We start from the raw sequence: 12,712 nt of genomic DNA on the forward strand, positions 1-12,712 counted from the left end.
GCGCTATCCTTCACCTTTTTCACCCAAGGCTGATGGCCTGCCAATTGAACCACACCTCCACTTCTACCTTTCTGGTAGTTAATTGGAGGTAAGAGTCTTATGGACTTCCTGCCTAGGCTGGTTTCCAATTGAGATCCTCAAATTTCAGCCTCCTAAGTAGCTAGAATTACAGGCAAGAGCCACTGGCACTTGGTTGTCCTGTATGCAACAGCTGGGGCTATGTGGAAATACTGTGGGTTATCCCTGGATGGTGATGTCTTTGTTCTCTCATCCTCTGGAAGCAGAAGTGAGGGATACAAGGTGGTAAGAGAAAGGAAGAACGGGTGTGGCTGGGAACTCCACTTTCGAGGAAAACTATTAGGTGAAACTAAGTCTTTCAGCCACTATGTGGCACCATTCACCCACTGTTCTAAGCACAGCAAATGGAAGGTGGCTGTGTGTAAAGCAAAATAAATAAAACCTGAAACTTTTCAAGGATCTCATTTGAACTAAGTTACCAATCTAAAATGGGTTTTTGAACAAATCTTTTGCCCTCAGTAACCCTCAGTCCCTCTTCCCCCTTTTTTTTAAATAAAAAGAGATGAGGATCACTGAAGTCCCTTCCAGCTTCATAATCCTACAAGTATGTGGATATATGCCAAATAGTCATCCAAGTGATGTAATTTTGTACCTTTAAATTCACAGAGAGTGAGTATAGAACAAGATCCAGAGCAAGGCTGAGCATGAGGAAGGAGAGGGTCAGGAAAGCAGGAGGGCTTTACAACAATTACACTAGAATTTCTCCTGAGCCTTCTGTGATGCCAAAGAGAAGACGAGGGAGAAGTAATGCACTGGTGGCTCACACCTGTAATTTTAGCTACTCAGAAAGCTGAGTATCACAATTCGAAGCCAGTATAGGAAGAAAAGTCTGTGAGAATCTTATCTCCAATTATCCAGCAAAAAGCTGAAAGTGAGGGTATGGCTCAAGTGATAAAGCACCAATCTTGAGTGAAAAAACCCAATGAGAGCGTGAGGTCCTGAGTTTGAAACCCAGTACACTCTCTCCCTCCCTCCTTTCCTCCCTCCCTCCTTCCCTCGCTCTCCCTTCCTACCTCCCCCCCTCTCTCAGAGGAAACATTCATTTACTGAGTAAACAAGTAAACAACCCAGCTGGGAACGTGGTACCCACACTGCATGATAAACAAGTCTGTAGTGGTAAGTGAGGTACCCAAAGGAATAAACCAGCCAATGAGGATGAGTAAACAAATAATTAGCAGGCAAGGGAGAATAGAATCTGTACTAAAAAAAAAGAAATACAAACTAGCTGGTCATCTGTGGCTTATGGCATAATCCTAGCTATTTAGGAAGCTGACATATAAGGATTTCAGTTCAAAAGCAGCCTGAACAGTACCTGCTTTGAGTGAAAAAGCCAAGCAAAAATGTGAGGCCCTGAGTTCAAGCCCCAGTACTGGTATAAAAAGAGAGAGACAGAGAGCACGCGAGAGGGAAAAGGAGAGTGGGAGGTAAGTAAGGAGGAAGGAAGGAAAGAAAGGAAGGAAGGGAGGGAGGAAGAAAGAAAGAAAGACAAAAATTGCTAGAGATGAGGAGAAAGGAGGGATAAATTCTGACCAGATGATTAAAGAAGGTCTCCTAGATAAGTAACCATTTTAGCTAGGCTTTGAAAGATGACCAGATGTTTATGGGGGGAGTAATTGGAGAAAGGGAAGGCAGGAGGGAAAGGGAAAGGCAAGCATTCTGGAAAGAAGGAATGTGTTGAAAAAAGATGGAGGATGAGTGTATTCATGTTGTTTGGAGAAAGGAGGGAATCATCTAAGGTGGCAAGAGGATTGGGACTGGAAATGTTTGCCAAAATTGTTTGAGACCAAATTCTGGGTTTATTAAGTCCCCTTTTACATGCCCAGTTCTGTATAGTTATGAGGGACAGACTTCCGAGATGTTGACAGAGTCCTTCAGCTTGGGGAAGGATAGATCCATTCCCACACACATACAAAAAGTAGTTAAGGCAGATGGGGCCAGATAAACCTAAGTGCAAACATGGTAGATAAAATGAAAAGGGAGCCGGGCGCCAGTGGCTCACACCTGTAATCCTAGTTACTCAGGAGGCTGAGATCTGAGGATCGAGGTTCAAAGCCAGCCCGGGCAGGAAAGTCTGTGAGACTCTTATCTCCAATAAACCATCAGAAAACCAGAAGTGGCACTGTAGCTCAAGTGGTAGAGTGCTAGCCTTGAGCTGAAGAGCTGAGGGACAGCGCTCAAGCTCAGAGTTCAAGCCCCACGACTGACAAAAAAAATAAATGTTAAGGGAGCCTGAAAAGGCACCCTGAGGGAGAATGAATGGCCTTCTGAAAGGATGAATTCCATTCCTCTGATTTCTCCTGAAACTCAGATGGGCAAAATTTAAAAGACTGGACTTCCTCTGGGGACCTGTGGTTCACTCTTGTAATCCTAGCTACTCAGAAAGCTGAGATGTGAGGATTGAGATTCAAAGTGGAGCTGTGGTTGAAGTCGTAAAAGTGCCAGCCTCAAGCAGAAAAGATAAGTGAGAGTGACCTGGCCTTGACTTAAATTTCAGTACCCACACCAAAAAAAGGTGAGTTGGTTAATAGCTAATAAAGATAAATCTGACGTAGCTCAGTCCCTTGGGAACTTGCAGATAGAATAGTTGTGGTGAATGAAGTATCCTCCACAGCCAGTGAAGTACCTTAAAATGAAAGTATGCTCGATTATCTAGATGGGTACTGTTATCCCAAGAATCTTTATAGTGGAAGAAGACTTCAGAAGAGGAGGCTGCTGTCGCTATGTTTTGTGCTGTAAAAATGCAGAAAGAAGCTGGGAGTTAGTGGCTCTCACCAGTAATCCTAGCTACTGATATCTAGCTAAGATCTGAGGAGTGTAGTTTAAAGTTAGCCTAGGCAGGAAAATCTGTGAAACTCTTACTTCTAATTAACCACCAAAAAGCTGGAAGTGGAAGTGTGGCTCAAGTTGAAGAGCACCAATCGTGAACAAATAATATGAGACAATGCCCAGGTCCTGAGTTCAAACCCCACTACCAACACACACACACACACACACACACACACACACACACACACACACACACACACACACACACTCAAGAAGGGGCCATAGACCAAATAATGCAAGGAGCCTCCAGAAGCTGGAGATACCAAAGAAAGTGTTTCTCTTAGGTCCTCCTCAATGGACTGAAACTCTGCTAACACTGATTTTATCCCAGTGAGATCTGTGCAAGACTTCTAACCTTCTGAACTAAAAACAACAACAAAAAAACACATTAACTTATGTTGTTTCAAGCCATGAAAGTGTGTGACAATTTCTCATAGAAGTATTATTGAATGAGCATATACATAATAATGAACATACACATAATAATGTTCTAGCCTGAAAAAAAAACCCAGGGCATGTTATAAAAATGCAGAATTCTGTATTCTGTCTTGGAGAGAATGAGTCAAGTAAGACTCCCTCCAAAAAGGTTGACAATAGAAATAGATATGAAAGAAAAAGTTCTTGAGAGACAGCTGTGTGGGGGGGGGGGGGCGGAGAGTGTCCTGAAGACAGAGGAACATTGTGCGTAAAAAATACAAGACAGGAAAGAGACTGGCAGGTTTAGGGAATCATGAAGCAAATGCACTGGAGTGCACAGGAAAGGCAGGATGTGTAAGAAGGGGGCTCTGCAGGAGTAAGAGAGGAAGCTACTGCCTTTACATTCTCTACTCTGAAAAAATGTTTTACCTGCATTCAGAGAAAATGTTATAATTATATATTAAAATGAATTGATTTACACTTTTGGTCAAAACTGACCAGGCACAAATTCTCAATCTGTTGCCACCTCACACTGGTACAATTTGCAAAAAAGATTGAACACAAGCCTGACATGGAGGTACACATCTGTAATCCTAGCATTCAGGAGGCTGAAGCAGAAAGATCTTAAGTTCAAAGCCAGTGGGTGGTAAATAGCAGAGTTTCAGGCAGTTTGGGAAAGAGGGCAAGGCTTAGCTGAGAAAAAAAGAAAAGAGAAAGAGAAACTGAGAGATGAGGGGAGAGATGAAGGAGTGGGGGGGAGAGAGCACACAAGATAAGTCAGAAGGAAGGTAGGAAGGAATGGAAGGAAAGAAAGGAGAAAGCCAGACCAAAAAGAAAGAAAGAAAGAGAGGAAATAAAAGGAAGGACAGGAGAAAGAAAGAAGGAAAAAAACAAAAAACTAAAAGGAAAGGAAAAGAAATGAAAGAAAGGAGACAGAGATGGGGGGAGGGAGAGGGGGAGGGACCAAGGATGGAAGGAAGGAAGAAAAGACAAAAGCCGGGAAATATGCATATGTCAATGTAGCTATGGGCCTTACGAATTTGATTGGCCATTTTCACTCCTAGTTTGGTATTTCCTATAGGGGTCCTAATTCCTAGGGTCTTGTCATAGTTTGCTGATTTAAGAAGCCATCCCTGCAAAAGAGGAGGCTACAATGCTTGATAAGAAATGTACTCATTATCTTGCCCATGTAATTGTAACCCCTCTGTACAGTATTTTCACAATTAAAAAAAAAAGCCATCCCTGAGCCAAGTGTGGTGGAACATGCCTGCAATCTCACTGGAGAAGCTGAGGCAGATGGATATGAAGTTCACAAGTCAGTGTGGGCTACATAGCAAAATCCTCTGTAGAACCGAAGTTTGCTACAGCTGAATTAGATGTCCCTAGGACATGTTGTGTTTGTCACCACTTCCCTCCTTCCTCACTGTAGCCACAAAACCCACTGAAGAAGATCACCTTTCTCCCCCAGCCTCAGAGCAAGGCCATGACCAAAAGAAAAATACGAGCCCGAAGTCTGCTTGTGTATCCTTGAAACTTTTAGTGCAGCTGTTCTCTGGCTCCAAGGGATGGGCTGTAAAGGAAGAGTAGGATTGTGGTAGGAATCTTTATTTCTCATAGACATTTCTGCAAAGGCTCAGGGACTGGGCCAATGGGTGGGAGTGTGGGATATCTTGGAATTTAGAGTCATCTGGGCTCTCCACTGGGAAACTCTCATCTGTAGCAAATAGGGGAGTTGACCCCACCCCAGGGATGGGGGCAGGAGTGAGGCAGGATACTGGGAGGTGTACATAAAGCCTGTCTCACAGGGGCTGGGGTCTCTGCTAGTCCTGACACAGGCCACAGGCAAGCTGGCTTCTCTCTTGCTCCCCTGCCCCTCTCCTTGTCCAACCCTCACCCCCCTCCCCGCCCCCTTCCTTGGCACTGGGGCCTCTGAGGAAGAAAAAGAAGAAAAATGAGTGGGCAGGAACAGTTAGATGCAGCCAAGAACACATCTGGCCTCCCAGGCGGACTCCTGGTACTTGCTTCCCCCTCCCCCAACGCCCCTTCCTCCCTTTCTGGCTTCTGATAGGGCTGTAGTTAAGCTGGATTGTGTGGGGTGCGGGGTGGAGGTAAGGAATTAGAGTGGGCCTGGGTGGGGGTGGAGTGAGGGTTGAAAGTTGTTCTAAATATTAGCTGGTCTTGTGAGGTGGCCTCTTGGCTGGAGCCTGACCACCTAACTTCCTGTTTTTCCTCCAGCTCTGTCCCTCCCCTCCCTCTGCTCTGGGCTGGAACTGAGCCGGGGGAGGAAGGAGGAGCAGTAAAGTTGGCCAGGGTCGCTTGTCTGATTCCCTGCAGGCGGGAGGCCAGGACAACCTCCCTAAACAAGCAGGCGGGAGGTGGGCACATATAGCCTTAGGTCTGCTTGTTGCCTCCCAACACTTGTTCCTCTGACCACAGCAGGAACAAGAAGCTCCTGGAAAACTCCAGCTCTTCCATGAGTATATCCTGGCCCTGGGGCCTGAGATCTCTCCATGCAGGAACAGCCACAAACTCCGGAGGTGGCGGCATCGCCCGTCCCACCACCTCCGGCCCCGCCGTCCAGCCAGCCGCTGGTCCCTTCACTGCCAGTGTTCGTGGACCACGCAATCCAACCAAGTGAGTGAGAAGGGGCTGCCTGGGAGTGGAAGGGTGGAAGGGTGCTGGGGTGGGGGTTTCTAAGCTGGAGAGTGTTTGCATGCATTTCCCCCCCCCCACCTTTTTTGTACTCAGGGACAAACATGGGAGGCCTGGGCAGGCTGCCTGGGGTGGGGGGATGGGCGCTGAAATGTTAATCTGAGTAGATGTTTTTAGTGTTTTTAATTCCCCCCGGTTTTACTTTTTCTGTCCCTCACACCCTCCTCCCACTCCTCCACTCTGTTTTGCCTCTGTTTTCAGGCAAGGAACTCATTAAGCCCAAAGCGATTTTAGGACGCCCATTAGAGAGACCCACAGAGGTTGGTGCGGCTGGTACTGGTGCTGGTGGTGGTGCTGGTGGTGGTAGTGGTCCTGCTGCTGCTGCTGCTGTTGCTGACGAGTGCCCAGGATCAGGGGCCAGGGGAGTTGGAGTCAAAAATCATCGCTGTCAGGTCTGCCGGCCCCCCAGCCAGTTTCTCAAGTCAGGCACCTCCTACTCCCTTTGGAGGCCTAGGGATCTCTAAGGCCCTCCAGCGTCCCTTGCCACCCCTATCTTCAATCCCATCTCCTTAAGCTCAGCCTCTCTTGGTGGCTTCTCTTTTTACCCCCCTCCCCATCTACCACCCTCCTCCCATCGCACCCCACCCCATCTCAAATTTTCAAAGTGATGACAAAGGACTAAGAGATGTCCCTGTGCTCATCCTGACCATTTAGTCTGCGGTTGCCTGTCTGTGATTTCCCCTGCTGTATACTTGTGGCACAATTGTTCTCTCGGAGCCACCAGGCGTCTCCCAAGAGCCCCGGAAAGACATCTGTTTCCAGGCTAGGCTGGTTTTTCTCCTGGAACTGCTGGGCCCAGGAGAGACTCTGGTCAGTCACTGTGACCACACCTGAGAGCTCGCTGCCCTCCTGTTTCCTGAAGACCCAGGAGGAAGAGGCATTTCCCGCCCCTCCTACCCCTCCCCCCCCCCAAGCTCCCTGCCTCCCCCGGGTGCCTGGGCTGCCACATCACTTCAGTGGCCCTCCGCTCCCTCCCTGCCCTGGCCATGCCTGGGAAGGGAGAGGAAGACAGAAGGACCCCGTCCTAACCCCTGTCATCCCTCCTCTTGCCAGCGGATCCGAGCCAGCCGAGAAGCAGGCTCACGGTTTGCCATGGAGGGCTTGGACGATAAACTGATCCTGAACGTAGGGGGCATGCGCCATGAGACCTACATCAGCACCGTGCGGGCCTTTCCAGGCACCCGCCTCTACAAGCTGACCGAACCACCCCCGCCTGGCACCCCAGCTGCTCAGGGTCCACCAGTCCGAGAGTTTTTCTTTGATCGCAATCCTGAGCTCTTTAGCTATGTCCTGGGCTACTACCGTACCCGGCAGTTGCATTGTCCTGCCGATGTTTGTCGGGATGTCCTAGAGGAGGAGTTGGCTTACTGGGGCCTGGCCGAAGCGCCATTGGCACCTTGCTGCTGGCTCAAGCTAGGTGGCAGGGAGACCCGTACGCAGGACTTCCTGTCCTGGGAGGCCTGTGAGAATGCTCATGTGGATGAACGCCTTCTGCTGAACCCCATCGAAAACCAGGGACTGCGGAATGCTTGGAAGCCATGGCTCTGGATGCTTCTTGATCAACCTCGGTCATCCCTAGGGGCCAAGGTAATTCATTCACAATGTGTGGTCCCAAAGGGCCTTGCCAAGTTGCCACAATTACTACGCACTTGGCATAGTCCTTCGAGTCTGAATCTATGAGATTCTTTCGAAGAATTTGAGGGGATCCTCCAAAAATGGAGGGAAAGAAGGTGGAAATAGAGCTAGAAAGGGAGGCAGTGGCTGTATGTGAGATTTCTGATGTGCTTCTTTTTCCCCCAGTGCCTTTCCCTGATCTCCGCCCTCTTTGCTGTGTGTGCCCTGGTCATCTTCTTCCAGGAGACGGAGGTCCAGCTGGATTATTTCTCTGCCAACTTCACTCCTGTGGGACATGGGGTGGGGGCAGGGGGGAACCAGCAGCAGCCGCAGCAACAACAACAGCAACAGAACAATGGTCTTGTTTACCGCCGAGCCCCCCACTTGCTTTACCTGGAATTACTGTGTGCCCTTTGGTTTGGAACTGAGCTCTTTGCCCGGGCCATTTCCTGCCCTGATAAGGTGCGCTTTCTGTGCAGCCCTCTCAATCTGGCTGACATCTTCTGTTTGTTCCCTGTGCTGGTAGAATTAGTGGTGGGTGACAAGGCTGAACGGCAACCCCGCCTTAGCCTTACTCTGGGAGCCATTCGTTCTCTCTATGTTCTCAAGTTGGTGCGTCTTCTGGGCTTTCTTGAAAAGTCTTTGGCCTTGAGAGTCTTGGTTCATACTCTCCATTCCTCCTGGAAAGAAGTATGTGCCTTTATCCTAATTTGGGTAGCTGAAATCTTATTCTTTGGTTCACTCTTCCTCTATGGAGAGCTCTTGGGCATGTCTTCCCCAAGTCAGGGTGAGCTCCACTTTGGAGATATCTTTACATGTCTCTGGTGGACTGTGATAACTCTCACCACTGTCGGCTATGGAGATGTCTACCCCCTTTCTGCTCTGGGTCAGCTTACTGCTGCTGTCACAGCAACCGTGGGCATGTGCACTGGTGTCTTGCTGGTGCCTGTGCTCCTGGTCCGCTTCCAGCGCTATTATGCCGTAGCCCTGGCTCGCCAGAAACTGAGGCCCAGTGGCCTATAATGGGCCATTGGTCAAGAGGGGTAGGGGGCCCACCTTCCTTTCCTCTTGCCAGTTTCTGGTTATTGATAATGATTTCTGACTTTGGACTTGGACAAGAAAACAATTCTTCAAGAATAGCCCTAGGTCATGGCAATTCCTGCTCATCAGGATCAGCTAAACATGGCCAATAGGTCAGCTTCTTTCTTCTCCTCAAGGGGGCGCCCTGGAGGAAGAGCCTGAGGCACAAAGTTTTTTAGGCCTCAGTGTCCTCGACCCACCCTAAGCCCTTCTCTTCTTACTCCTGAAATAACCAGGAAGGATAGTTTCCTGGATTGGTGCTATAATTCTTGCAACCAGTTCTGTCCCATTCTCACATTCCTGCCTCCCCCAGTGGACCCTATCGCTAGATAGGGGACTTTGGGGTGACAGTAACCATAATATATCAGCTGGTTACATGGGAATATCAATGGTGATTGGCAGTGGGTATAAATAGTAATTGTTTGTGAATATCTTGATAGAAGCTGGTTGTATCAGTGACAATTGCTACCTTCGTTACCCAGGTATAGCCAAATTGTAGCATTGCTCTGCATACTGATCCTGGGACAAAGGCTTCTGACAGTCTTTGAAGATTCTCAGAGATTCTAGGCAGATGCGGGTCAGCCATGACTGAACCCAAAGCACTCCAACTCTATGACCTCTTTATCCCATTATATTTTTACCCAATCCTTCCTTCCCCCATCTCTGTGAGTTTTTTCCCTAATATTTTAGATATAGTATTAAGCCATCAGTAATCATGATATGTTAGTCAATATTAGCCACAATATATCAGCTACAATAACAGTATATAGTCACTAATAGGCATGAAATGTTATCATTACACATTGCATGGACAGGAATGAGGAAACTGGGATTGTTGACAAGAACAGGCAATCAATTTCCTCTTCCAAATTTTTTCCATTTTTTTAATAAAAATTTACTCATTTATAATTCTTTTTTAAAATTTTTTTCCAAACACTTTTCAGTACCCACAACGGGTCTACCTCCAATTCTCCAATCCTAGCTGCTATTTGAATATTCTTACCTTCCGATCTCTTCCATTTCTTCTTCTTCCTCTTCTCCTCCTCCTTCTCCTCCTGCTCTTTCTCCTCCTCCTCCTCCTTCCTGCATGCTCTTGCCTCTTGGATTTTCCTGTGGTGTCTCTCATCAACTCTCTTGGAACTGGCTTCCAGGAGGGACAGAAGGGGCCTCCTCAGGTCTAACATCAAATCAAGCCACTAGGTTGTCTGAGAAAGTACACCAGGCAACTTGGCTGAGCTGGGAGGTGAATTGAGCCCTCACTGTTTCTGAAGCTGTGAGCATAATTCTGTTTACAAAACATTTAAATAAAATATCCTCTGACATCGTCATTCCAAGATTGTCTGTGGTTTTTCTGGGGAAAGCTTATAGACATCAACAGGGATGATACTGGTCGACCAATTATTTGGTAAGGTAAAAAGCAGCTAATTTCAGTGAATCTGAAATGAATAAGCTATTATCAATCATAGATAACTTAACGGGTAGAAAAAAAATGTGTGTGCCCTGGGAATAAGGCGGGGAAGGGAAGAAAACAGGTCCAGGATTGAAGACTAGAAGGCTATCTTCTATTGGTAGAAATCGTGGGTACTTACCAGAGGTAGGGGTTATTGGGGTGATTTCCACTTAAGGATGGCAAGCATCAAAGACATTTACCTTCTTACTGCCTAGAAGTGGAAGAAATTGGAAAAAGTTGCTGTTTACAGAGGCCAGTTTAGTCCACTGTCCCTCAGATGGAGTGTGGTGGGGGGTGGGAATGAGGTATAGAGAAGGAAGGAACATTAACCAGGGCAGAAAGGGAAGAAGTGATGGAGCTTGGATTTCAGTCATCTCAAGAAATTGATGATTAAGCCAGGTAGTGGTGGTTCACACATAATTGTGGCTACTCACAAGGCTGAGATCTGAGGATTGAGATTCAAAGCCAGTCCAGGCAGGAAAGTCTGTGAGACTCTTTGTCTTCAATTAATCAGCAAAAAGATGGAAGTGGAGCTATAGCTCAAGTAGTAGAGTGCCAGCCTTAAATAAAAAAGCTAAAGGATAGCTCCCAAGCACTGAATTTAAGCTTCAGTCACGTGTGCACGTGCCCATTTGCGCGCACACACACACACACACACACACACACACAGAATGACTGTGCCACAAGTTTTCCTATGCTCCTATTTCCATAAAAAAAAACTGTATAAGGCTGGGAAGGTGGCTCAGTGCCTTGCATGCATGAGGCCCTGGGTTTGATTCCTCAGCACCACCTAAGCAGAAAAAACTGGAAGTGGCACTGTGGCTCAAGTGGTAGAGTGCTAGCCTTGAGCTGACGAGCTGAGGGACAGCACCCAGGCCCAGAGTTCAGGCCCTGTGATCGACAAAAAAGAAAAAAAGAACTGTGTATCTGAACCTATCCTAAGCCTCCAGCAAATAATGCCCTACAAGACTAAGCTCTGAAATCCCCTTGTTATTAGGGACTTCAGTGAATATTGAACACTTTCCACTATCCTGCCTTTCTTGTGATTGGGATTGCACTACCATATTAAGGTCACTATCTTCTTTCCAGGAGTGAATTGTTCCTCCTTGAGGAAGGTGGAGTGTTAATCATTTGTATCTTCAGTGTTCCCCAAAGGCCCATGTGTTAAAGGCTTGGTCATCACTCTGTGGAACTATTGGGAAGTGTTGGAAGTATTAGGTGGGCCCAGCAGGAAGAAGTTAGGTCATTGAGGTAGTGCCCTTGAAGGGGATACTGGGCCTGATCTCTCTCCTCCTCTTCTTGGCAAACACCAGTTGAACAGCTCTCCTCTGCCACATGCTTTTGACATGATGTTCTGCCCTACTACTGGCACAAAAGGAACAGGGCCAAGTGACTGGAGATTGAATCATCTGAAACCATGAGCCAAAATTAAAATCAACTGCTCCTTTTTTTTGGGTTTTGTTTTGGTGTCAGTCCTAGGGCTTAAACTCAGGGCCTGGGTACTTTCCCTTAGCCTTTTCTCTCAAGACCACCACTCTACCACTTGAACCACACCTGCACTTCTAGCTTTTTGCTGGTTAATCGCCAATAAGAATTTCACAGACTTGGTGGGCGACCTCTTCACGTGTCCCCATAGCCCGACTGCGGGTCTCTCCTTGCAGCGTCGGCGTGAGAGCAGAGTCCGAGTGGCGACCACGGAGAGTCATGGCCGGACAAGCATTTAGGAAGTTCATTCCTCTGTTTGACCGAGTGCTGGTTGAAAGGAGTGCAGCTGAAACTGTGACCAAAGGAGGCATTATGCTTCCAGAAAAGTCTCAAGGAAAAGTATTGCAAGCCACCGTAGTGGCTGTGGGATCGGGCTCTAAAGGAAAGGGTGGAGAGATTCAGCCAGTTAGGGTGAAAGTGGGTGATAAAGTTCTTCTCCCAGAATATGGAGGCACCAAAGTAGTTCTAGATGACAAGGATTATTTTTTTATTTAGGGATGGTGACATTCTTGGGAAGTATGTAGAGTGAATACATCACTAAAATGGCATCCTGTGAAGCTGCCCATTCCATGGAAGTTCTGAGATCTTTCATCATGTAAATAATTTCCATATCTCCCTTTTATAATAAACTGATGGTAATAAGCTAATGATATCCATTGTCTCTAAAGTTTAATTTCACTGTTCTGGTATAAACATTTCCAAATAAAACATGTAAATAAAAAAAAAAGAATTTCACAGACTTTCCTTCCCGAGCTGTCTTTCAATTGGGACCCTCAGATCTCAGTCTCCTAGGGAACTAGGATTATAGGTATGAGTCCTCTTTCTTACGTGTGAAAGATAAATTTTGAGCTATGAGCTAACTTTTTCCTACACGTGTTCTCATAAGCCAGTGACACTCTGCTCCATGAATATCAATCTCCATATTCCTACATCTGTCTGCTTCAATGATAGCAGAGACCCCACTGGCCTTGTTCTCCTCACAGGCCCTAGAAGGCTTCCTGTTTCTAGTGGCTGTATTGGAAGGCCAGTCTCCTAGCCACATTTTCTGTC

At 47.1% G+C, this 12,712-nt stretch overlaps 1 protein-coding gene and 1 pseudogene across 1 annotated transcript; both read left to right on the top strand.

Moving 5' to 3' along the window:
• The first annotated feature begins 5,628 nt into the window (after positions 1 to 5,628).
• LOC138840251 (voltage-gated potassium channel KCNC1-like) lies at positions 5,629 to 10,046 on the top strand. Its single transcript, XM_070040222.1, has 4 exons — positions 5,629 to 5,955; positions 6,235 to 6,425; positions 7,087 to 7,620; positions 7,834 to 10,046. The coding sequence occupies exons 1-4, from the start codon at positions 5,832 to 5,834 to the stop codon at positions 8,668 to 8,670; spliced, it is 1,686 nt and encodes a 561-aa protein (XP_069896323.1). The 5' UTR covers positions 5,629 to 5,831; the 3' UTR covers positions 8,671 to 10,046.
• Positions 10,047 to 11,798: 1,752 nt separating this feature from the next.
• On the top strand, positions 11,799 to 12,295 carry LOC138839523 (10 kDa heat shock protein, mitochondrial pseudogene; annotated as a pseudogene).
• The last annotated feature ends 417 nt before the right edge of the window (positions 12,296 to 12,712 follow it).

This window comes from Dipodomys merriami, unplaced genomic scaffold (assembly GCF_024711535.1).
Source record: "Dipodomys merriami isolate MVZ:Mamm:240054 unplaced genomic scaffold, mDipMer1.0.p SCAF_3, whole genome shotgun sequence".
Taxonomy (NCBI): domain Eukaryota; kingdom Metazoa; phylum Chordata; class Mammalia; order Rodentia; family Heteromyidae; genus Dipodomys; species Dipodomys merriami.

Bases quoted from the DNA above. Each gene is read 5' to 3' on its own strand.
- LOC138840251 (XM_070040222.1), top strand. From the start codon at position 5,832: ATGCAGGAACAGCCACAAACTCCGGAGGTGGCGGCATCGCCCGTCCCA. The intron at 5,956-6,234 runs GTGAGTGAGAAG...CTCTGTTTTCAG, and splicing joins GGACCACGCAATCCAACCAA to GCAAGGAACTCATTAAGCCC. The intron at 7,621-7,833 runs GTAATTCATTCA...TTTTTCCCCCAG, and splicing joins GGTCATCCCTAGGGGCCAAG to TGCCTTTCCCTGATCTCCGC.